The 25,753-nt window shown below is 43.1% G+C and overlaps 1 protein-coding gene across 2 annotated transcripts; it reads right to left on the reverse strand.

Moving 5' to 3' along the window:
- Positions 1-1,306: 1,306 nt before the first annotated feature.
- EIF4H (eukaryotic translation initiation factor 4H) lies at positions 1,307-25,737 on the reverse strand. Of its 2 annotated transcripts, XM_079945103.1 has the most exons (7): positions 25,583-25,737; positions 10,411-10,598; positions 8,319-8,383; positions 8,139-8,235; positions 7,763-7,822; positions 3,323-3,460; positions 1,307-3,232 (listed from the first exon to the last, which is right to left on the reverse strand). In XM_079945103.1, the coding sequence occupies exons 1-7, from the start codon at positions 25,639-25,641 to the stop codon at positions 3,093-3,095; spliced, it is 747 nt and encodes a 248-aa protein (XP_079801229.1). In that variant the 5' UTR covers positions 25,642-25,737; the 3' UTR covers positions 1,307-3,092. The 2 variants fall into 2 exon arrangements, with proteins under 2 accessions (XP_079801229.1, XP_079801230.1); XM_079945104.1 differs by lacking the exon at positions 7,763-7,822.
- Between the last annotated feature and the right edge of the window lie 16 nt (positions 25,738-25,753).

Below are 25,753 nucleotides of genomic sequence, written 5' to 3' on the forward strand. Positions count from 1 at the left end.
AGAAGCAACCACTGCATAGTAACAGCAACATCTGGGGGAGGCAGAAAGACAGCTGCAGTCTCATTTCAATCATAAGAAACCTCTGAATTACTGGGAGACATAGATGATCCTTCCAAGGGTCTGAACATTCCACAGGCCCTTTAAGACGGAATCCAAAGAACCTTTGGAAAAAAGGCTCATAGAGTTGGATTTCAAGCCTCTGGCCACCAGTCCCAGGAAAACCCTCCAGGAGACCAAGTTCCAACGCCTTAACTTTGGGCAGAGGGTTTCCAGCCTCAGGAATGCTCCCACTCTTTTAAGGAAACACCCGTCGGCATCAAGTCCTCTCCTCCAAGCCCGCGGCCGAGAAGCAGCTGCAGTCATCAGTCCCTCACGCACTTGGCCGGAACAGCACCCATCCTCCCCGCCTTGTTTCTCCAGATTAAGCTGCAGTCAGGCTCTGACCGCAAGGTAAGCAACTTCTGCACCCTCCCCACCAGCCTGGCCTCTCCCACACGTAGCTCAAAGCCCTGCCCCTTGCCCACTGGGTCATAAAATCACTCAACTACACAGCAGTGCCTCCTCAAACACACAATCTGCTTGCCATGAAGTAGCACCCATCATGCACACGAGGAGCACCTAGGATTTCTTCTCAAACAAGCAGTTATTTTTAAAAGTTCCTTTACCCAACCAAAAACTATGACCGCACCATGTAACATTTGTTAGAAAAATTAGTTTGGGGACTTCCCTGGTGGCACAGTGGCTAAGAATCCGCCTGCCAATGCAGGGGACGTAGGTTCAAGCCCTGGTCTGGGAAGATCCCACATACTGCGGAGCAGCTAAGCCCGTGTGCCACAACTACTGAGCCTGTGCTCTAGAGCCTGCGAGCCACAACTACCGAGTCCACATGCCACAACTGCTGAAGCCCGCGCGCCTAGAGCCCATGCTCCACAACAAGAGAAGCCACTGCAATGAAAAGCCCACACACTGCAACAAAGAGTAGCCCCCGCTCGCCCCAACTAGAGAAAGCCCGTGCGCAGCAATGAAGACCCAACGCAGCCAAAAATAAATTTAACCCCCCCCCTCAAAAAAAGAGAAATTAGTTTTTTGGGGAAAAAAAAAAACAGGAAGAAAGTTGGCATCCCATCTCTGATCATCACCAGCTTCTAAAATAATTTCACAAATCTTGTAACTTCCGAAAGCAAGACGCTTTGCTCACTCCGCAGTACATTCCACTAAATTTGGACACTACTTTCCAAATTTAAAATTAACTTCACAAGCAGCTAAAAAACAACTCAAAAATAAAGACAAGCATTAAATATTACGTAAGGTTTTCTTTTATTTAAAAGATCATTCACAAAATAACCATATCCATAGATTTACTTTCTGTCATATAGCTGAATGTGTTAAGTGTTTGGAATTCCATTCTTACATTTAAAAGTCAACTGGATTGCCCAGAAGTTTAGATGAATTTGTTTTGTTCTTAATCTTTTCCACACTGAAGATGTAAGTAGGTCATCTGAAAGCATCAGGTTTGATTACAACCACATAATGCATGTCTTTCTTAAGGTAAGTATTGGTGTTACACAAATGGTTCTTATTTCAGAAGCAAACATGACAGGTGGAAGGAAGGAAAGGAGGGAGAGTTCTGTAAATTGCTGAGACCTGGTGACAAAGACAAAGTAAGAGGGGCCGAGGACGGCAGCTAGTGAGGAGCTACTTTCTAAGCACACTGCGTGGGCCAGCCTGCCCCCGGCCCTCCAGTCATGCTGGTGAGGGTCTCTCTTTTCCGGGGCTCTAGCTGACCCTGAACTGCTCCCAATTGGATGAAGTGGGACTCGGGCGCTCAAGAATTTGTTCACACAGAGGTGTTCAAGCTCAAAAGCTGCTGCCTAGCCTGGGTGAGTGCTGAACACTGTACGTGGCAGTGAACGTCCTGAAGCTGAGAACTAGTGACCTCAAGCCACCTACCAGTTACCTGACAGCTCTGCATAGTCAAATTCTCAATTCATCAAGTGAAAGAGAGTCATTCTAGGCCCATTCTTTCACTCTAAAATTAAGAGATGGTGGGAAGCGCAGTATCTCACTATTACTTGTATCAGGGAACAGATAAACACAGGGAGCGATGCAGAACACACGACAACAGGGGTTTGAGAGGAAGCAGCGTCCGCACTAGGTAGTGAGCCCAGCACCGCGCTACCACCTGCAGTGCCCAATGCACCTCTGCAGCCAGCAGGAAGGAAACCAGACAGCAGTTCGCTACATCCAGCCACAGAGGAGCCTCTAAAACGGCCAGTGAAAGAAGGGAACCAGTTTGGACACGGTATTGAGAGAGCAATAATAAAGCATGTGAACACAGCCGTGTATTCAATTTATCTCCTATGTGCACCCTGCCAGCAGTTCACATTATCTTTTTAGGTTTTGCTGTTTGAAATGTAAGCCTATTCTCCCATCTGGGGAGGGAGTAATGGAGTCAGGACTATCTATAAATAGTTACAGGAAGGAATTTGCAAAGATCAACAGATATTTTATCCTTGTTTTGAAAGCAATGTGTCCCAAATTCTGTATGTTGATAACAGCTGAATAAAAACAAGATGCTATCCAATTTGTGACTTGTTTTTTTTTTCTTGGAAGCCACAGCAATACAGAACTCAACATGCAGGTTGCTGAGAAAAATCAAAGGAAACGCCCAGTGTGGCTAAAGGCAAAACAGAAAAGCAAAGGAGAGAAATGAAGCAGCATTTCAATATAAAGAACTCCCGCATGGCAGCTGCCTCTGTCCCTCTAGAGAAACTCATGTGCTGGAAAGAAACAAGGAGCGAGAAGGAAAAAGGACAGAAGGAAAATAGGAAAGGAGTGGCAGGAAGGAAAAAAAGAAAAAAAAAAAAAAGCACAAAACAGGCACTAGGTAGATTCAGCAAAGCCAAGAATGTACTAAAAACCACTTGTTAACTGCTGACATGCACTCACAAGCTCTGTGTTTCCATTGTAAGAAAGGAGGACAAAGGTCAGGCGCAGGAATGGTAACTGCAGGACTGCCGGTCTGGGGGGCAGCCAGGCTGTGCTCTCGCTCGAACCCCCCCCCCACATCCCATTCCCTCCCAACCGCAAGCTCATTCTTGCTCCTTGTGAACGACTTCCTCTCTGGGCCTGGCTCCCCCGAAGATAGCAGAGTTGGGGTTGGCTACTTGATTGAGGGGCGTTGCAACTGTTCGAGGTTTAAGCTGGAGCCGTGGTCTCTGTGCTCTTTCCTCTGGGGGAGGGAAACACAACATGGCTTACAAATGTGTCACGAAAAGACACCCTTCAGAGCTCCATTTACACGTTCACGTTATCGTCATACCTTCTGTTGGTTCTCTGAAATCCATATTGGGCCCTCGAAGGGGAGGGCCATCTCTGAAACGACTTCCCATTGGGGGGCCTGTTCGCCGGTCACCTGGGCGACTCCCTCCCCTGCCTCCTAAGAAGTCATCCCTGAAGCCTGAAGGAGGAAGATGACATTGAATTATCTTTTAAACTACTGTCTCAAAGCTGATAACATAGCTTGTGTGAATTAAGTTTAATTTTAAATTCTTTAGTTTGTCCAGCATCAAAAGTGCATACAAAATGAGTCCAAACGTGAATCTGTTGGGTAATTTCAATGCTAACAGACTTCTAAAATAAAAAAAGAATCTTAGGAGAGAAAAATAAAACGAGCTGTAAATTCTTAGCTTGCAGGAAAAGTCCATAATATTCTAATATGGCTTAACACAAAAATGCTCAAAGCACGTTTTATTGTTTTCTAATACAATCTATACAGTTATTAAAAAAGATAAACCTGAAATTTAGAAGTTATAATTTAGAACACAAAATCAAAAGGAAAAAGCTAGATATGAAGACAAAATAAAAATACAAAGTCACCTCTGGGTGACATCCCCCATTTTTCTGTTTCTGCTGCGATTCGGGTGTGGATCATTCTAAAAGCAAAGCACCTGTGTGTAAACAAAGCTGTGATCAGGCCCACTCCCTTCCCAGAGAGGGCGCCAGAGAGCAGGAACCGCAGACCCAACCCACACCTCCTCTGGCTGCAAAGGGTTCCCACACCCCATTCATTTGTGCACCGCTAAAATAATTACCAACAGAAGTAAACTGCATCTCATTTAGAATTAAAAAGTAAGTTGCAATTTGGACTTCCCTGGTGGCGCAGTAGTTAAGAATCCTCCTGCCAATGCAGGAGACACGGGTTCGAGCCCTGGTCTGGGAAGATCCCACATGCCGCGGAGCACCTAAGCCCATGCGCCACAACTACTGAGCCTGAGCTCAAGAGCCCACGAGCCACAACTACTGACGCCCACGCGCCTAGAGCCTGTGCTCCACAACAAGAGAAGCCACCGCAACGAGAAGCCCACGCACCGCAACGAAGAGAAGCCCCTGCTCACCACAACTAGAGAAAACCCATGCACAGCAACAAAGACCCAACGCAGCGAAAAATAAATAAGTAAATTTATATTAAAAAAGTTACAATTCTCATCAGTGTGAAGAATATCTTCTCAATGGACTTTAAGAACCTTAAGCCTTATTTAGTTTTGCATTTAACTGAAAGTCATAGGGGGAGGTTAAGATAATTAACCTTTTAACAGTATAACCAACTTAACTTTCAGTAAAAATTTAAGCAATAAGACTATAATTAAACAAATGAGCTTGCCCCCTCTGTTTAAGCTCCTGAAGGTGACTATTTTTACTCACTCCAAGGACAGTGCGATTGCTCAAAGCTTTGCAGGAACTTATCCTTGAAGAAGGATCCTGAGCTTGAGAAATATTCTTCTACTAAATAGTTGATTCCCATTATTCATAGATTTCACGTTTGCAAATTTGTCTACTCACTAAAATTTATTTGTAACCCTGAAATCAATACTTGGGGCCTTTCGCTGTCATTCAGACATGCACAGAGCAGTGAAACGTCTGTCACCTGACACATACATTCCCAGCTGAGGGTTGAATGAGCCAACACTCTGCCTTGTCTCAGCTCAAACAGTAAACAAGTGTCCTTTTCACAATCTATTTAGTGCCAGGCTTTCTGCTCTTTTGTGCTTTTTGTTAGTGATTTTGCTGTTAAAATAAAACAGCACCCAAACATCATGCTGAAGTGCTGTCTAGTACTCCTAAGTGCAAGGCTGGGATGTGCCTTGTTAGAGAAGCCTCACGCAGGCATGAGTTACAGTGCTGCTGGCCGTGAGTTCATTGTTAATCAATCAACTATATATATTAAACAAGGCGTCTTTAAACACAAACACATAAAGCAAGGTTATGTATTGAATGGCTGACAAAAATATGACCAGAGGCTCACAGGAGCCTGTGTATTTCCTCTATGCGCGATGGCTCCGTATCCGCCAATTTGCTGTTTGCAGTGGTTTTAAAGAACCTAACTACTGTGAATATGGAGAATTAACTATCTGCAATGGTGGGGTTCTTTTGTTCTTTAAGGGTAGCAAGGAATTTTTAAATTGATCAAGTTATCTGAAACTCAGTTCAGAGACTAAATCGAACAATTTCAATTTTAACAAAACAAGTAATGAAAACAATTCTAAGAAGGTTCAGACCAACAGGAGCACTGCTTTGGGGGAAAACCCATTTTGGAAGCATATCATCAAGTATAAGTTTCTTTACAAAATCTTTTCTATCAACCAGAGAGGATACACCATTCATTAAACAAGCTTAATTAGTATTCAAACATTTAACCTGACATTTTCCCCAAACTAAACTGTGTGTACCTTTCCACACTGATTATGAAAGTAAAGTTACTTCCCTCTTAATGAGATTAATTTTTGCTACCAGTGTTTAGCATAAAACAAATTAGCTCACACCCACACTGACAAGGCACATAAACACAACTGCTACTTTGTCCAGGTCCATGAGACAAAGTATAGTGGGGAAAAACCCCAAAACCTAGTGTACATTAACATCAAGTGACCACCTCATTTCAAAACTCTTATGATATGAGCGATGGGAAGATTATGGGGGGGGGGGGAACCAAGGTTTGACACTAACAATTATCTTTTCATCAAGTTTGATGACAGATTTCTAGGAGGCACAGTATTCATGAAAATCTTCTGAGCTTTCTTCACGAAGTTTAGTTTAACACACCGCCTAGGGACTTCCCTGGTGGTCCAGTGGTTAAGACTCCGCACTTCCACTGCAGGGGGCGCGGGTTCGATCCCTAGTGGGAAACTAAGATCCTGCATGCTGCATGGCACGGCCAAAAAAAAAAAAAGATAAAAAAATAAATAAAAGCACACTGCCTATTTCTGGTTGACAGGGACTTTCTTATTTGTTTTCTTCTTTATATATTTTTTTGTACTGCTTAAAAAATTTTTTTTTACAATGAGAGTATGTCATTTAAAAAAAGGCATTATTCTAAAGAGTAAAAATGGTCTACCTATACAAATAATGTATATAGGCCGTACCCCACCATGTGCGCACTGCTGGTTTTAGATTATTACCAGAATACTGTAGTTTACACTGGTTGGTGGCAAGGTAGCTTCTCTGGCTATGTTCACTATATGTCTTGCTTCAGAGTAAAAAAGCCCAAGCTAAGCCAGCAGTAGAAAGACATCAGTTCCTTTGGTAACCTCCAAAGCTGTGAGCTCACTGTACTATTTCTACAGTACTAGGAAAGGCAAAACTGGCAGATTGGAGACCATCACTCATCAAGTCACTAACTACTACACCTGAGGTGGCTTTGAGATGACATCTGTTGCATTTTTCAATCAGAGACTAGCTTATACATAAAATTACAGGTTTACTGGATTATACTGTACTTTTATGAATAAGCTCATTTCTGATTGGCTATAGGACTTTTAGGAATTAAATTATTCAACAGATATAAGCAGTAATCTGTTTAGCTAACACAGTACTGGAATGAACTTTTAAAAAATTTCGACTCACAAGACAAGTTCCTCCCATACTTACCAGTTACTTTCTACTGATTTTTGTTTTGACTGGGGGGGGTGATGGGGGGGGCGGGCACTAATGATCTCATCTTATGTGGTGGCAAATGCAGAGACAACCTCAAGTTTGTAGGAAAGAAAACAGACTTGTTTTTCATTCTCTACCTTATGGTTACAATGGACATTTTTACCATATGATTTACCTTGATAATTAAAAAAAAAAACAAGTAAAGAGATGAAGAGATGTTTAGGAGATCAACCCTTCAAAGCCTGGCATGCAAACTGACCTCTTGAGTTGACACAAGGAGGCACCCACCGGTATGCTTTGATGAGTTAAGAAAAGCAATGATAAAGTGGATTATGTCCACTTAAGGGACAGGTGCTCCACGCCCTTTAAGAGACAAAGAGGTCATCAGGACTACCTATTACCATCTAAGAGGGAGCCACCAGGAACCATTAGTATGAGGCTTTCTGTAAGCTTCTAGAACCTTCAGACTTCTAGAAATAATAGTACTTCTATTCATGCCATACACACAAGCATCATCAAGGGGCTCCCCTGGGCTAAACCCTGAGAAAGACTCAGCATGAGACACAGGCACATATAAGAACAGCAGACTAAGAAAAGGTAACAAAATAAGGCGGATCAGTCCAACTTGCCCACGATGTGGAAGCTTTCAAGTCCTACCCCAAACACTGAGGTTCTAACAGAGGCTTATTGCATGCCTGGGTACCTTTTCGGAAAGTTTCATTTGTGAAAGGAACTAAAGTAGTCCGGCCAGGCGGGCTACTCACAAGAAATGTACAATAGCAGCAAGGCCACTGAAAAGGGTAAGTGGTGATACTTTAAATACTGATACCGGAATTGCAGTCATCCCGGGAATCCCATCCACCTCTAGATTCTTGAGAGCCACCCATTCCTGAGGATACACAAAAAAGATAAAGTTGAGGTCGTATCATTACCTTGCTGCACAAACATGGAAAAATTCATTGGGAAGACGTACAACTCATGTGATGGGAAGTTCAATGAAATTATAAGAGTTTTTGCTGCCAACAGGAAGAAAAAAACCCAGGCTTGCAGAAGCATCATCCATTCTTTCTAAGATTTTACACATTTTTAAAAGCTCATAAACACCTATCAGACCTACAAGATAAGAGTTCTTCTGGTAACCTTCAAGAGCTGTAATCAGTGGGCATACAGCAAGTTTTATGCTCAGTTGTAGAAGAACCAATCACCTCTGTCATCTGGTCCACCTTTCCTGAATCCAAAGCCGCCTTTATCTTGTTTTCTGCCTTCTGCAATGTCCACACGAAGTGACCGGTCACCCAAGAGCTAATAAGTGGAAAACACTGTAAGTACTGGCAAGAAAAAAATCTCAACTACTACCACCACAGAGAAAACCTGAATATACTTACTGCACCATCGTATGTCAAGGCTTCCTTAAGGGAATCCACTTCATCAAATTCTACATAGCAGAATCCTGTAAGAGAAAACAAACCCCCGATTTCCTCAAGGAATTCCGGGTTAAAGATAAGGTGGGATCCCTGTCTGTACCATTTCCCTACATCATAACTACCACTTCTGTTGCATCGAGATGGTAGCAGACTTGCAGAACCTGAAAGAGCATATTTTACTTTCTAATAAATAGAACGTGACTGGTATTCCTCCCTCTTAATTATATTTTTTCCCCTCTTAATTATATTCTAACAGAAAGTGCTAATCAAATAGGTACTGAAATAGTAGCTGTGTTTTTATAAAGCTTTATGTTTTAACCATAATATTAAAACCTTCTTGGGTCACTGAAGAGCTGTTAGTTCTGACTTCTGAACGACTTTCATATAACCTAACAGGGGCTTTAAGACACAGACTTCAAATTCGATACCAAACATGCTTTGATGGAACAGGCTGGGGGCGCCATTACTTACTACTCAGGTAGCTGGTATAAAACTTGTTTTACAAAGCTAAAAAACATACCCTCGGCCACAAGCACATCCTCCTCAGGATGCTAATTAATTAAAGACAGATGGCCTTGGTGCAGCATGCTTTATTGACAACTTGAGTCTCTAACGCTAGATTCTGACACAGGCCTGTAAGCAGAGGACACTCCAGGCAGAAGAAACCACACCCTCTCTCTCACCTCCAACCTCTGAATAAGCTTTTCCTTCTAGCTGCAACACTCTTGTCCATGCCCTCTCGGTTAAATCTGGGTTAAGCACTCCCCCTGCCCCGTATGCTCACACTGCACCCTGTATCACCACCCTCCCGATCCCCATCCTGTATGACGATTACACTTCACCTTCAAAGCCCACTAGACTGCAAGTGCTTCTAAAGCCTGGGTCCAAACTTTTCCTGTTCGCCATTTGCTTACACAAAGAATGTACTGCTTGGCTGTAGAGTTCCCCGTCCTCCACCCCCAACCATACTCCACCTCCCCATCCATGCCTTTTCCCCAAGTGGATTCAATGCTTAGAAGAACTGAGAAAACTACTTGCAAGTTCAAAGAGGCAACAAGAGCCTAGTCACTCCAGAGCTCCCACTCATCTCACACTCCAGAGCTGCTGAAACTAAAGATGCCCTTCTATGAGACAATCTCTGCTGCTGCTGACTCAGCCCAAAGGCTGGCTTCACCCACACATTTTTACCTTAAATTTGCATTCCTAACGCTTCCTAGCAGCAGGACTTACTGCTCCAAGCTTAACTGATACATTCTTTTTCACTGTTTGATCACTTACTATAACAAGGCTCCAGGTTCTTAAGTCAGAAGGCTTTCAGAACAACAAAACTATGGAACCGCTCTGCTGAGCAGCACCCCTGCTTCTTCTACAGCCCCACAGCCTGTGTGCCTTTCATGGATGTACTTCTGGGTAAATAAAGCAAACCAAATGCCCTTGTATCTGGCATCACGCACTTAAATACAGGGCACATTTCCCTTTAGGAAGCCTTGGAAGTTGGATAATGCCCATCTGGTTCCTCATTCTTACTCCTCTGCTCAAGAACCTGAAAGACTAACCTACAGACACTAACTTTATCTGAAATTTGAGCCAATCATTTCCCTAAACACATGCTCTGAAATCACAAATGTACAGTGACAAGTACTAGGTTACCTTTTGGATTTCATAATAAACTAGATTACAGAAAAACTACCCCCTAAAAATGCAGGAGTCGGCCAAGGTGATATGCACCTGAAAAGTCCTGAGTTTTATCTGTTCATTTCTTTTCTGGTAACTCCTTTTCTGGCAGAGACAGGATTGCTATATAGCTCAGGAAAACGCCAGATTTACTTGGGCATATGCCACATATTTCTACAAACTAGATTATGTATAACACTTTCCCCCCCAAATAGAACTGAAGGCCTATGCGTTAAAGCGCTAATAAATGTTTATTTCAACTGCGTGGAGTGGGCAAACGTTCGGAACACTTTCATTGAAACACTTTCATAATTAGAGCCCTCTGGTTTAGACCCTCCTCCCCTTACAATAATGCACAGTAAAAATCCCCCAAACTCACCTTTAAATTTGTCTGTGTCTTTGTCTCTGACTAGCCGTACACTCCTTATGCTGAGATCCTTAAAGATAGCGTCTATGTCGCCCTGCACCGTATTAAAAGGTAGATTTCCTACATATGCTGTGTAGGGGGGCTCTGTGGGCAGCTCCTTCTGGCTACGGGAACCATGGCCACCAGCACTGCCACGGGACCTAGGAGGGGAAACAGACAGGATTCAACTCTGCCCCTGTGTACTTGCCCCAGAGGGCCAAGGAAAATGTCTCCCACTCAGCCACACCACTCAGGCAAAATAATCCTATATAATGTGTACAGTAACATCTCCTTGAAATAATAGAGTATTCCAAAATATTTATGAAAAACATGCTTATTTCTGGATGACAGAAATGTCCACAGAAACACAGAATCTCTGTGAACGTACATTTCCCCGGAGAATCGAATCCAAACATTAACATCCTCCTACAGACAAGTGGTTCTCTCCTATTCACTAAGAATAGGAGAAAAGAACCTAAGCCAATGCCCTCCTTCACACCCGATAACACTAACACACACAGAAATGGAGTGTCCACTTATTACCCTGAAGCTGAAGTTTAACTCATTCACAATACAATTGTTTCTTGCTGATTATAGATAATATGCTCTAATAAAAATTTTAGATTTTGTGCAGCAAGTACTATGTATTGTACATATTACTCTCCACTCCCCCATGCACTACCTCACTGGATCCTCAAACACAAGGTGCATATTACTAATTCATTTAAACGTCAATGTCATTTCCTCAGCTAAGTCAAGAGGTGTTTAGCTTGTCTATGGTTACAGAGCTTAAAAGTGGCAGGACCCTGACTCCACCATATCATGGCTAATCTGCGTACGCACTGGTTTAAATCCGAGCTCTACCACATACTTACTCCACCATATAATCTTGAGGAGTTACTCAATTTCTCTAAGCCTTATTTGGAAAACTGGGTTAATACTAAGAGAGACCTTGAATTATTGAGAAATAACATATGGTGCGTCATACACTGCCTGTCACATAGTTCACATGTGTAGAGTAACAATGACCATAATAACTGCCGTCTAACACCTGAGGTTTACAATGTTTTATAGATAATTTAAAAATAAATGGGACCAGCTTCCCTGGTGGCGCAGCGGTTGGGAATCCGCCTGCCAATTCAGGGGACATGGGTTCGAGCCCTGGTCTGGGAAGATCCCACATGCCGTGGAACAACTAAGCCCGTGTGCCACAACTGCTGAGCCTGCACTCTAGAGCCTGCGAGTCACAACTACTGAGCCCACGTGCCGCAACTACTGAGCCCACACGCCTAGAGCCTGTGCTCCACAACAAGAGAAGCCACTGCAATGACAAGCCCGCGTACCGCAGCAAACAGTAGCCCCCGCTCGCCGCAACTAGAGGAGGCCCATGCGCAGCAACGAAGACCCAACTCAGCCAAAAAAAAAAAAAACCACAAAAAGCAAACAAACAAATAAATAAATAGGGCCACGGGACTTCTCCCTGGTGGTCCAGTGGTTAAGACTCCACGCTCCCAACGCAGGGGGCCCAGGTTTGATCCCTGGTCAGGGAACTAGATCCCACATAATGCAACTAAGAGCCTGCATGACGCAACTGAGGATCCTGCGTGCCTCAACTAAGACCAACTGCAGCCAAATAAATATTTTAAAAACAAACAAAAAAATAAATGGGGCCATTATACATTTGTCAAAACCCATAGCACAGAATGGACAACACCAAGAGTGAACCCTAATGTTAACTATGGACATTGGGTGATAATGACATTGTCAATGCAGATTCATTGATTGGAACAAATATACTACTCTGGTGCAGATGTTGGCAGCAGGGGAAGCTGTGCCCCTGTGCATTTGTGAGGGCAGAAGGCATATGGGAACTCTATACTTTCTGATCAATTCTGCTCTGAACCTACATTGCTCTAATAGATGGTCTACTAAATTAATGGGAAGGGAGCTCTTCTTTACATCAATAAGGCTGTCAGCTAAAAAATGTAGGAGGAATCATGTAATTAGAAAACCTCTACTCTGCAACCACCAATGTAGTAGTGACTGATTCAGGCAAGGCTCAAAGGATGCCAAAACACTGATAAAATGAATCTGCCAGTCACTACTGCAACCAGGTAACTGAACTTAGTATCACTAATGATGGGAGAAATTTAAATGTGCCTTCTATTTTGGCACAGATTCTTCAAATATGTAAAAGTCATGAAAGACAAAAAAGGCAGGGGAACTAACGAAATGATAACCAATGCTACATGTGATCTTTGGATCCTGGAACACACAGCCATAAAAGAAAAAGCAGATGGAGAAATCTGAATCTGATGAGTATAAATATTATTGTGAGCATTAAATTTCTTAGGAGTGATTAATTGGTACTGAAGTTAGTAGGATGCCTCTGTTCTCAGGAGAGACAAAGTACTTAGGAGTGAAGTGTCAGGACAGCCATTTATTTTCAAAGGGTTCAGCATAAAGCCATGTGTGCATGCACGAATATATAAAGATAAAGCAAGTGTGAACCTTGTGACATCTACCAGTGCCCATCGTATTGCATTCTTTCAACTTTACTGAAGACTTGAAAAATTTCAAAATAAAATGTTTGCAGAACACAGGAGAAAACAAATTTAAAAGGGGGAGGTGTTGTTTTTCTTTAAGAGACATTTAAAGCAAAAGAGTCTCCTCACATCAGTCAAAAATCTGCTTAAAGTCAACCTTCCTTTCTTTTGGCAGAATATATATTAATACCAGGTCTTCGAAAGTAACTTGATTTTTAAAATTCATATATTGCTAGAAATATCATGAAAGAGATTCCACATCTTGCCTGACACAAATTCCAGATATCTCAAATATTTGATAATAAATACCAGTCTTTAAGACAACGCTTTCTTTTTTTTTTTTAAGCAGAAGAACCAGGCTATGAAGTAATTATTAGATGGCTAAAAATTTTAAGTTTAATTACCTCAGAACTGCTGCTTCCCAACAGAAAAATCCTGCATTCTGTCCTAATACCAGAAAAATAGGCTTACAAGTGAATGTGACTTATTTTGCATTTCAATAACCATAAAACTGGGACTTCCCTGGTGGCGCAGTGGTTAAGAATCCTCTTGCCAGTGCAGGGAACTAGGGCTCGAGCCCTAGCTGGGGAAGATCCCACATGCCGCGGAGCAACTAAGCCGTGCGCCACAACTACTGAGCCTGCGTGCCACAACTACTGAAGCCGACACGCCTAGAGCCTGTGCTCTGCAACAAGAGAAACCACTGCAATGAAGAGTAGCCCCCGCTCGCCGCAACTAGAGAAAGCCCACGCGCAGCAACGAAGACCCAATGCAGCCAAACAAACAAAAAAACCCACCACCAACAAAAAAACCCCATAAAACCTAAAATACTCTCAGTAAGATACTCTTTGGGGCTGGGTACTGAACATATAAAATACAGTATAAACACTTGGAAAACTGTCAAAACAGGGGACCAACTATAATTAAAAACACTTTAAATTCATCTACTCAACATTTATTAAACATCTGGTGGAAAACAGCCCCTTGTCCTGGAATAGCTTACACCTGAGTAGCACATATAAAACATAAATAACTGTAAATGCATACATGCATGTTTGTGTATACATTTACATAGACATGTAAAAAAGCAAAGGGCTACAATGATTTTTTAAAAATTCAACATGAAGGTGAGGATGAAGAAATGATAAATTTGGCAGGTGTCTGTTTGATGAAGCAAGAAAATGGAGGTAGGAAGTCTTGCTAAAAGGGCACATGAGAACTTCTGTGGGGTGCTGGACAGAGGACTGAAAAGATAGGGTCAACCGACCTCTGACTGAGTACAGAAAGCCATGTAAGCAAGCCTTGATAAGGACCGCTGCCCAGGTGAATGCTACTGAGGGGGGGGCACTAGCAAGAATGCAGCAGGATCAGAAGCCAGATCTGTCTTTGCAAAGATAGAAAAATCCTGCTTCAGGCAAGCAGTACTTTAAGAGCTGGAGATGTGGAAAGAGCTAACCCAAGCCCATCAACTTGCTCATTTCACCCTAGCCTCACAAAACTGCCAGTGGCTTAACACTCTAGATTTTTTCAAGACTAACCGATGCAGTCCTCAATACTGCCCTACCTGATCTGGTCAGTTCTACAGGACTTGAGTGGTTTTTAGCTTTTCCTTGAGTAGTTCACTGAAGACATTACAATGTAGTGGGACTGGGGCCAGCCTGGTAGATTTCAATTTATTCACTCTATGAAGAGTCTGCAGTGTGCCAGCAACTTGAGAGACAAGGGTGAAGAAGACAAACCCCAGAGAATGCATATGGACGTAATAAAAGGATACATTCTGTCATCAATCAAATAAAAATGTCAAATGTCAGAAATTCTTTGAGCTAAAATTCTTATGAGATACCTCTGACACTAATTTAAGTTTAGAGGGGACTATTATCTAAATAAGCTATGTTACATGAAAGCACTTTCTAAAACAGGTTAAAAACACAGAAGACACACCTGGCACCTTACTTAGCTTGGTGTAGGACCTCTTCCAAATCACCTCTGTACCTCGGTTTTCTCACCTGTTACTTTATAAATATTTCAAATTTCTATGTTATAAAGGAGTTTGAAATTGACCATAAAAACACTTCACAGAGACTGATTGCTTTACAAAAGTTTAATAATTCTAAAGTGTTATGGGTAAATTAAACACGCTACAGGATACACTGCTTATACAGAAGGAGGCTGACTAACAAGCCATGGATGTAAAGCAGGCAACAGATGAGGCAAAGCTGCAGGCCTGGGCACACACCCCCACCTCCCCACCACCCTGCAATTCAGAATAGAGACCTGAAGGGCTGTGCTGCAAACTCCCAGGCCATATCGCTCCCACTGAGCAATGGGCTTGCCCGCTCATTACTGCTGCACAAAGGGACAGTCTATTGATTTAAAAAAAAAATACGAAAGTTTTAAAGTAATAATCACATCCTCAGTCATTTAGGAAATCCAACTTTCAACTCCAGGTGTGACCAAAATCACACCTGGAGCTACAGACAAATCACGTTTCTTCACTCAAATCAACAAAGTATCTGAATGTCTATTAAATACAGAGCACCATATTGAGGGCACAAACCTAAGACTTGTTCCTACCCTCAAGGAGCTTATAATTCAGCTAAGGGGGTCCAGGCATCTAGAAAGGAGAAATCACATCCCAAGTAAAAGACTGCAGAAAATTCAGGAGACAGCAACAAGCACTGTCTCTGCAGGGTGGAGCAAAAGGCACTTGGACTCTATTTTCCAGGCAGCAGACAAAACACTGAACTCTTAAGATGATAATGTGTGAATAAGCAAAGATATATAGGAGTGAGAGGAAACTGGAGGAATGGCAACTATAAGAAAAAAGAAGAGAAGAGATTATTAGGGCTGGGATTAGAGTCAGTAAGTGGATGAAACAAAATTAAGTGCTCAAGACTTGCTTCCAAAGTGTAAAAGATAATAAAAAATGAAGGCCACATGCTATTATTTCTGGACAAGAATTTTACGAAGATTCCTCGGTGCATTAGAAACTATACAGAATTTAAGTACTGTTGCTGTTATTCTTAAAACTTTAAGACCAGTGCCAAGATACCATGACTATAGAGTATTAACCTCTCTTTGGTATTTGGAACATTAGGTGCTTTCCCTCTATTACTTCTAGGTGATAACTGAGTTCGTTTCATTGGGGCTGATCAACAACTTTGGTCTTTCATGCGCCACCTAGAGCTTATTAGCATATATCACATGGCCTGAGGCACTACCCTAGATCCTACATAAAATCACAGTAAGACTACCTTTATGAGAATAAAATCCAAGTAAGCAACAAAGACAAAATCCTCTGAGCATGCAGAAAGAAAGAAAGATCAAAATGTGTAACCTACTTGGTTTCTAGACAATAATCAAAAAAGGTTAGGCTCTCAAAAGCCAAGCCCTTATTTCATAAACACCCTTTTACACTACCTATTAACATCTTACATTAGGAAGATACACTGGTTACAATCACAGAACCAACATCAATACATTACCAACTAATTCATTACTAACTAGTTCAGTTTATTCAGATGATCCCATCCAAGATGCCACATTACATTTTAGTTGTAACTTAGGTTTTAAAAAACTAGTCCAATGAACTTGGATTAAAGACCCTTCAGTTCCAAGCAGATCTTCCTCTAAGTGTATGTATTTTCCAAGGCCTTCAATTAGCACTCAAAATTAAATCCCTTTATCTTGACAACTGTCATTCCTACAGGATGTGCATGAAAGCCTCTGAAAGTTTCTGGTAAACACTGGGGGTGGGGAGGGAGCAGTGTCTATGGTGAATTCTTCAATGAGCCCTATTTCAAGGAGCTCTTTTCTGCTGTGAATGGGAACTTAATAATTCAATCACATCGGTAAGATATAAAAAGCAATGCAGAGAAATGCAAAGTTGTTCTGAGGCAGGAGCTCCTGTCTTGTTCACTGCTTTATCTCCAAAACTATTACAATATCTGAGACTTAGGGTGGAAGGAATGAAGCCACAGGCCTACCAACTACTTTAGGGTTGCCAGTAACTTCTACACCAATGTGGGTACGCTTATTTGGAAAAAAATTTAGATTATAAGAGAGGGTTACATGTATTCAGAAGACATCCCCAATTATGTACTTAAGTTTTTTGTTTTGTTTTTTTTTTTTTTTTTTTTGCGGTATGGGGGCCTCTCACCGCTGTGGCTTCTCCCATTGCGGAGCACAGGCTCCGGAAGCGCAGGCTCAGCGGCCATGGCTCACGGGCCCAGCCACTCCGCGGTATGTGGGATCCTCCTGGACTGGGGCACAAACCCGCGTCCCCTGCATCGGCAGGCAGACTCTCAACCACTGCGCCACCAGGGAAGCCCTGTATTTAAGTATTTTTCAAAAAATTTTCAGGCTGTGTACAACAACAAGAAATACATTTTACATCACAACTTAATACATGCATACATTCCTGCATGTTAACTACACAAATTAATTTTAAAAAGCTTGCCAACAGTACTAACTCATAGTATAATGCACACTATTGTCTATTCTATTTCACCTTAAAAGATGCTTACCAGGACCCACACTAAGTTGATTTCATCATCTCCCAACAGGACACAACAGGCAGTTTGAAAGCCTTGTTTTAGATGAATAGTGAACACGAAAGGGACTTCTGGTTTACAGAGTCTTTTAGGGAACTTTTCTTACTGGGAAAAGGTACTTATCATAATGAACTAAAATTCTGGACTCCTAACATGAAAGGAAAGAAATGCGCTTAGTAATTTAATAACTTCATATGGGTGAAAAAGGTTACTCAATCCAAAAGTTCCAGATTTGGACTTCCCTGGTGGCGCATTGGTTGAGAATCTGCCTGCCAGTGCAGGGGACATGGGTTCGAGCCCTGGTCCGGGAAGATCCCACATGCCACAGAGCAACTAAGCCCGTGTGCCACAACTACTGAGCGTGCGCTCTAGAGCCCGCATGCCACAACTACTGAGCCCATGCTCCGCATCAAGAGAAGCCACTGCAATGAGAAGCCCGCGCACCGCAAGAGTCACCTCCGCTCACCGCAACTAGAGAAAACCTGTGCGCAGCAACGAAGACCCAATGCAACCAAAAATAAAAATATAAAAAATAATAAATACATTTATTTTAAAAATCTTTAACTATTAGGTAAAATGAGCAACTGGTAAATTCCAATCTAGACCATACTGAGGTTCCTCCGTTAACAGAAAATCAGTTAAAGTAACAATTCTTTGCATTTTCAGACGGCCTCTAAAAGCACCAAAATGTACTTCCTTTGGTTCTGGCTCTGCCCCCGCAGAGCCAAACCTTTCTGGCTGTAGTATCCCTGTTAAGTCAAAGAGAGCAAACACATACACCGATCCTGCCATTGGCCTTCGCATGAATCAGGCCGGGGCACCAAACTGCACTATTACTCATGCATTTGCAGTATTAAAAAAAAAGGGGGGGTGGTGGATTCCCTAATGGTCCAGTGGTTAGCAGTCCACGCTTTCACCCAGGTTCAATCCCTGGTGGAGGAACAAAGATCCGACAAGCCTCATGGCGCAGCCAAAAAAAAAAAAAAGCCACCTTCTGCAAAGAATGTTTTTGATAAAGTGGTAAAAATGATTAATTTTATTAAATACTGACCCACTTTTAAAATATTCCGTTACAAAATGGGAATGAAGCACTTCTGCTGCTTACAGAAGTACATGGTTATCTCCAGGAAAGGCACTCCTGCAAGTGAGTTACAAGCTGAACTAGCTATTCTTTTCATGGAACACCATTTTTACCTGAAAGAACTGACTAACTATGGTTCAGACTCGGATGCTACATAGACATTTTCTTGTAAATGAAGTGAGCCTGTCACTTCAAGGAAAACAACAGTATTGTCTGCTGCGAATGACAAAACGCAGGCTTTCAAGCAAAAACCAGAATTTTAGAAAACTTTTATCTATCAATATAAGCTTGACAGTCTCCCAATACCTGAAAATTTTCTGATGAAACTGATGGTGACATTAATGAACATGATTTTTGATACTGTATAGTGAAATGCTTCAACATTTGGAAGAGCTACATAACTCAGTGAACTGGTATTTTCCAAATGACCAAAGTATCATGTTACCAAAAAAAAAAAAAACAACCAATGTACAGCTGGGCTTCCCTGGTGGCGCAGTGGTTAAGAATCTGCCTGCCAATGCAAGGGACACAGGTTTGAGCCCTGGCCGGGGAAGATCCCACATGCCGCGGAGCAACTAAGCCCGTGTGCCCCAACTACTGAAGCCCACGCTCCACAACAAGAGAAGCCACGACAATGAGAAGCTCACGCACCACAACGAAGAGTAGCCCCTGCTCACCGCAACTAGAGAAAGCTTGCGCACAGCAACAAAGACCCAATACAGCCAAAAAAAAAAAAAAAAAAAAAAAAAAAAAGCACAGTAAAAGATCCCCTCAAAATATAAGATAGATCTATGGATTTTAAAAGTTTATTGTTACAACTAACTTTTATGGAAATTACCACCTGTCAAGTTTTGGTACAGTCACAAGAGTATCTACAATTATCTGAAAAGGCTATTAAAAAGTCCTCCCACTTCCAACTACTTACCTATGTAAGGCTGGATTTTCTTCATATATGTCAACCAAACAACCTACCTCAAGAGTGAATACAGAAGCAGCTATGAGAAACGAGCTGTCTTCTACTCAGCCAGATATTCAAAAGGCTCCAGGGAATTCCCTGGCGGTCCAGTTGTTAGGACTCCTTGCTTTCACTGCCAAGGGCCCAGGTTCAATTCATAGTCAGGGGAACTAAGATACCAGAAGCCCCGCGGTGCGGCCAAAAAAAAAAAAGGGGGTGGGTGGGTGGCTCCAAAAATGCAACTGATTATTTCAATTAGAGAACAGTGTGCAGAGCGAGGGAGAGCACCAGCTACATCTATCCTATACTGGAGTGCAATGAAGGTACTATGTTTTCAGTAGAGTATCAACATACTGAAGCACATCCAGAGGGTCCTATCAAGAACATTTTAAAAACCATCATATGGTTGGCAAACTTAAAAAAAATAGGATGTTCAATTATTTAAAAAGACAACCTAGACATTACAGCTGCTAAGTGCAATCAAAATCAAGTGGTCACTTACTTCGTGCCGAGTGTGCAGGTCTAACCAGCTGCACAAATGATGAAAAGGTAAAGATGCATGGCATGGTCTTTTGCCTAACACTCTTCCATTTCTAGCAGAAGCTGGAAACTGGAAGGTGGATCTGATCTAGGACTGACCATGCCCCCCCACACCCCCAGCCAAACATTCTGCTTTGTATGTTCCAAGTTTCTGGGAAGACTTCTTGAATTTGTGTAAAGTCTTTCCAGAACACTAAGGTTAATTTCAAACAGAAATATAAATTTTGAAAGTATGCGAAAAAAAATTTTTTTTTTTAGAAATCTCAGAAGCATTTAAATATTCCAAGCATGAGTTCTGTTACAAACCAATAATGTACAAGGATGAATTACTTGGGCTTCCCTGGTGGCGCAGTGGTTGAGAGTCCACCTGCCAATGCAGGGGACACAGGTTCGTGCCCCAGTCCGGGAAGATCCCACATGCCGGGGAGCGGCTGGGCCCGTAAGCCACGGCCGCTGAGCCCGCGCGTCCGGAGCCTGTGCTCCGCAACGGGAGAGGCCACAGCAGTGAGAGGCCCGCGTACCGCAAAAAAAAAAAGAATGAATTACTTGGTGGGACTTCCCTGGTGGCACAGTGGTTAAGAATCTGCTTGCCAATGCAGAAGACACGCGTTTGAGCCCTGGTCCGGGAAGATCCCACAAGCCATGGAGCAACTAAGCCCGTGCACCTGCAGTCTAGAGCCCTCGAGCCACAACTATTGAGCCGGAGTGCCACAACTACTGAAGCCCATGCGCCTAGAGCCCATGCTCTGCAACAAGCTACCGCAATGAGAAGCCCGCGCACTGCAATGAAAGAGAAAGCCTGTGCTCAGCAACTAAGAGCCAAAGCAGCCAATAAATAAATGAATAAAAAGAATGAATTACTTGGTACTAATTTACCATACTTATGGTATTACATTATAAATGCTTTATGCCTATAAACTGAACAGCTTTCCCTTTATTGGCTTTAGAAATATAGACAGGAAAATAAAAACTCACTCCACCTAACCCTCAACAGAAATTTTCCCACTCTAACGCCAAAGGAATTATTTTAAGAATTAAAAAATTATAAATTGGACTTCCCTCGTGGTGCAGTGGTTAAGAATCTGCCTGCCAATGCAGGGGACACAGGTTTGAGCCCTGGTCTGGGAAGATCCCACATGCCGCAGAGCAACTAAGCCCGTGGGCCACAACTACTAAGTCTGTGCTCTAGAGCCCATGTGCCACAACTACTGAACCCGCACGCCTAGAGCCTGTGCTCCACAAGAGAAGCCCACGCACCGCAACAAAAGAGTAGCCCTCTCTCGCCGCAACTAGAGAAAGCCCGTGCGCAGCAATGAAGACCCAACGCAGCCAAAAATAAATAAATTTTTAAAAATTATAAATCAACAGCTATCAAATATTAAGCATTTTTAATGGACCAAATACTGTGCTGCACAGTTTAACATCTCATTTAATACTCCCCAACAGCCCTATAGAGGAGTTTCTATCTTATATGCAGGGAAAGTGAGGCTCAGAGAGGTAAAGAAACTTGTCCAGATCATACTGCTCATACACAGCCAAGAGGACACTTAAGCTCTGGTCTGCCTGATTCTAAAGCCAGGGCTTCTGCCTGAACATCTGACATCTCAGAGATCTCTTGGTAAAACCAAGTATTTGTGGTAACAACACTTCGCAAAGAGGACAATGACTTGGAATCAAGCACTGGGAGACTGAGTGGAGAGAAGGATGACAGTAAACCCAAACAACTTGCCATCTGATAGGTAAACAGGATTTTAGAATATGCCTTTCAACATCTTTACAGATCCTGTTATAAGTGAAACTAGCTAGCTTTTATACACTTTCTTCCCCATTTTAAGGCTTAAAATATCCTTAGAAATTTAGACAGAGATGCCAAGCTTAAATCCTATAAGACTCGAAGATTAGAATTCTAAATCCCCTAACTGGAACCTAATAAAGAATATTTAATTTTGTAGCTTAATCAATTTTTAGCAGGTACCATTTCAGTAATATCAATTCTTGCTAATTCCAAGTTCCAATCTAATTCTCAGGATTGATGCTACTTTTAGGTTAAGCACTCAAAAGGCCTTTTGCAGTTAAAAATATAAAATCAGTGTTACTCTCCACTTTACTGTCAATAGCAAATGAAAAACTGGAACCCCACAAAGATAATTTAGCAAAGTGAAAAACCAAATACATTCAAGATATGGTACAATCAACTCCTGATAATTTGGAATTTTGTTTTGACTTGCTTTCTGAGCAACAATGCAGTCCCTGGTTCTCTCCTCTGCTGCAGGCCACATGCCTCTATAGGCTGGGGAAATAAAGCAGTTGTTCAGTATTGCTTCCTGACAACCGTACTGGTTATTACACACAACTACAAAATAAACTTACGGGGAATGTATAATTATTAAAACCCAAGTTCTTGGGTTTTTTTTTAATTAAATGAGAAGACCCTTCTTTTTTTTAATTGATTTATTTTTATTTATTTTATTTTTGGCTGCGTTGGGTCTTTGTTTCTGCACACGGGCTTTCTCTAGTTGCAGTGAGCAGGGGCTACCTTCCTTGCAGTGTGCAGGCTTCTCATTGCGGTGGCTTCTCTTGTTGTGGAGCACAGGCTCTAGGCGCGTGGGCTTCAGTAGTTATGGCTCGCAGGCTCTAGAGTGCAGGCTCAGTAGTTGTGGCCCAAGGACTTAGTTGCTCCGCGGCATGTGGGATCTTCCCAGGCCAGGGCTTGAACCCATGTCCCCTGCATTGGCAGGTGGATTCTTAACCACTGCAGGGAAGCCCCTTGACTCTATATTTCAAACCTGCCATTCCTTTCACCTGTGACCCAAGTTGCTTAGAGTTGAGACATCTTATCTAGCTAAGGTGTTTTAGACTAGTGAGAAATTGCCTTACAAAAGTACCAAACAGGGACTTCCCTGGTGGCGCAGTGGTTAAGAATCCACCTGCCAATGCAGGGGACACGGGTTTGAGCCCTGGGCCGGGAAGATCCCACATGCCACAGAGCAACTAAGCCCGTGCGCCACAACTACGGAGCCTGCACTCTAGAGCCCTAGAGCCACAATTACTGAGCCTGTGTGCCACAACTACTGAAGCCCACGTGCCTAGAGCCCGTGCTCTGCAACAAGAGAAGCCACCGCAGTGAGGAGCCCACGCACTGCAATGAAGAGCAGCCCTCACTCGCCGCAACCACAGAAAGCCCGCGCGCAGCAACGAAGACCCAACGCAACCAAAAATAAATAAATAAATTAAAAAACAAAAAGCACCAAACAAAGCAATACAAGACCAGCTTTCCATAGGTGGTAATCGTCTATAATGCTTAAGCTTCTATCTGAACATAAACAAACAGCACTGAGACACGTACTGATGTGAACATAATTCAAAACTCAAAATTATCATTGAAGAATATCTGGTCAACTATCCTATCACCTTGCTAAATTTCAAAGATTCCAATAACTGATAACTTTCGACCTGATGAAGTTAAAATAATATTAACTATCTGGAATAGGACAGCTTTGGCACAGATCACACCACTACACGTCTAGTCCTCTGTGAAGTTTCCTGACTCACCTGTGACACCGCCTCAAAGAACACACAAATTCACCGACAGGTTCTAAAAACTACTTTTTGGCAATCTGAGCAGTATTTCCTATGTACTTTTACATGAAGATGAAGTGGAAAATTCTGAGAAGGTAAGATGTAGAAGGTGCTTAATAGTAAAAGGACTTTTTATGAGGAAGCTTAGGAGATGTATCATGCCAGCTACTATTCTCTTATACAAGTTTTTGGAGTACATCTGGGTAAATGGCTAACAGTGTCCTCGTCTTTTGATATTCTGATAAATAAATGGCATCTTAAAAGAGAATTTTACTTTTGATCAACTTCTATTGTTCAAGGTACTCCAACTGTCAAAATTTGATATCCACCGAAAGTCTAACTCGAACACCTCTAGTCACCAGAACAGCTGGTAAATTTGTCAAAAGGCAGAATTAAAAAATAATAATAAAAAAAATCCCCAGGCTCTGTATAATATGACTAACACTGTAGTTCCAAACCAACTAAAATTCCTTGGAACTGCCTTAATCTGAACTACTCTGTTTAAGAGTTTTCCTGGGTACTTCCAAATGCTTTTTGAAACTAGGAAGGAAAAAAAAAATCCTAGTTATTAAATTTCAAGATGACTGAAGTACAAATTTGATGTCTAGAAACCTACCCCCAAAAGCATTAACTTTACATGTAATCCAACATCTATTTCTTTTTTATTAGTAAATAAAGTATTCTTTGAAGTAACAGGTGGCTCCACCTCCCCCAACTTCCATGTCCCCAACTTTCATGAATGATACTGGGTACACTCCCGCACCCAAACAAGCTTTTATTTGAGACATTCCCAAACCAAGGTATTAAAAGATCATTCTTCACCAAACAAAGGTACTTTTAGGATTGAAACCCAGGAGACTGGACACCTCAGTAGGTACTATTGTGGTGTTATCCTGGGAAAGTAATCCTTTCTGTGAATCACACAAAGGCCAAGTGTGCCCTTGACAAACAACAAGATGTTTACAGCCTATCTTCTAAATTCTGTATGAGGTAACTTGTGGCTAAAAAGAAATAATCTAGGGCGGGTTCCTGGAATTGAACACCATAAGCTTTTCCTTCACTAGTCAGGGATCTTTCTTTTAAACAAGGTGCCTCAATTACATATAGCCTGTGTATGACCAGAATCAGAACGAAGCTAAATGCGATTCCTTCTCCAGGTCTGGAGAAACCAGGGAGAATAACATCTTCTGCCAGTAGGCACGTAGCACTTGTCAACAAGGCACTCTGATCTAAGAAAGGATAAATACAATGCTATGATGTGTATGTTCTGGTTGGTCTCCCCCGACCCCGGGGTGAATCGAACTATTCCAGGGCTCCAGCTGCCAAATCCCAGCCTCACACCCGTAAAGGGATGGGAATCGCCCCTCTCTCGGCCTTCCGATCATACCAAGCCCGCTGGTCTCCTGGTGAAAGGGGCCAGGGGGCCTGCAGCGCAGGCTGACAACAGGAAGCCGCGGCCGGGACCGGGACTGGAGCGGGGCAGGCCGCGGCCCCCACCCCCGCGCTGCAGCACAGCCCCGCGCCGGCCCCGCCGTACTGGGGGATGGGGCTGGAAGCGGGAGCTCGTCCTACCGGGCACTCAGCGCCGCTGCGGCCTGGCCCTGCGACCGAGGCAGAGGAAAGACACATCGTAGGCGGCGGGGGAGGGGTGGCACAGAGAGGGATCTGTCCCGCGAGCAAAACCCGGGGAGCCTAACCGCCGCCGCACCCTCCCCGAGCGCGCCATTTCCAGACCCCACTCCTCCCGGCGCCTCTACGAGGCCTCAGTCGGCCCAGCCGGGCCCCTACCGCTCGCCGCCCCTTGCTGTGCGCGCGAGAAGGCCGCGGGCCAGGGGCCCCTGACTCCGCCCGCCTCTCGCGCCCGGCCGGGGCCCGCGCACGCCCGCCTCACCCTCTGCCGCCGCCGAAGCTGCTGTAGGCCCGATCGTCGTAGGTATCGAAGTCCGCCATTTGCCGTCTCCGCTCCGAGAGGAACCAGGGTGAGCGAGGAAGGACCCCGCAATATAACTCCCCCCGCCCCGCCGCCGGGGCTGTCCGCCGCACCGCCTGATCGCAAATCGCA

This window comes from Stenella coeruleoalba (genome assembly GCF_951394435.1).
Source record: "Stenella coeruleoalba genome assembly, chromosome: 15".
In the NCBI taxonomy this organism is placed as follows: Eukaryota; Metazoa; Chordata; class Mammalia; order Artiodactyla; family Delphinidae; genus Stenella; species Stenella coeruleoalba.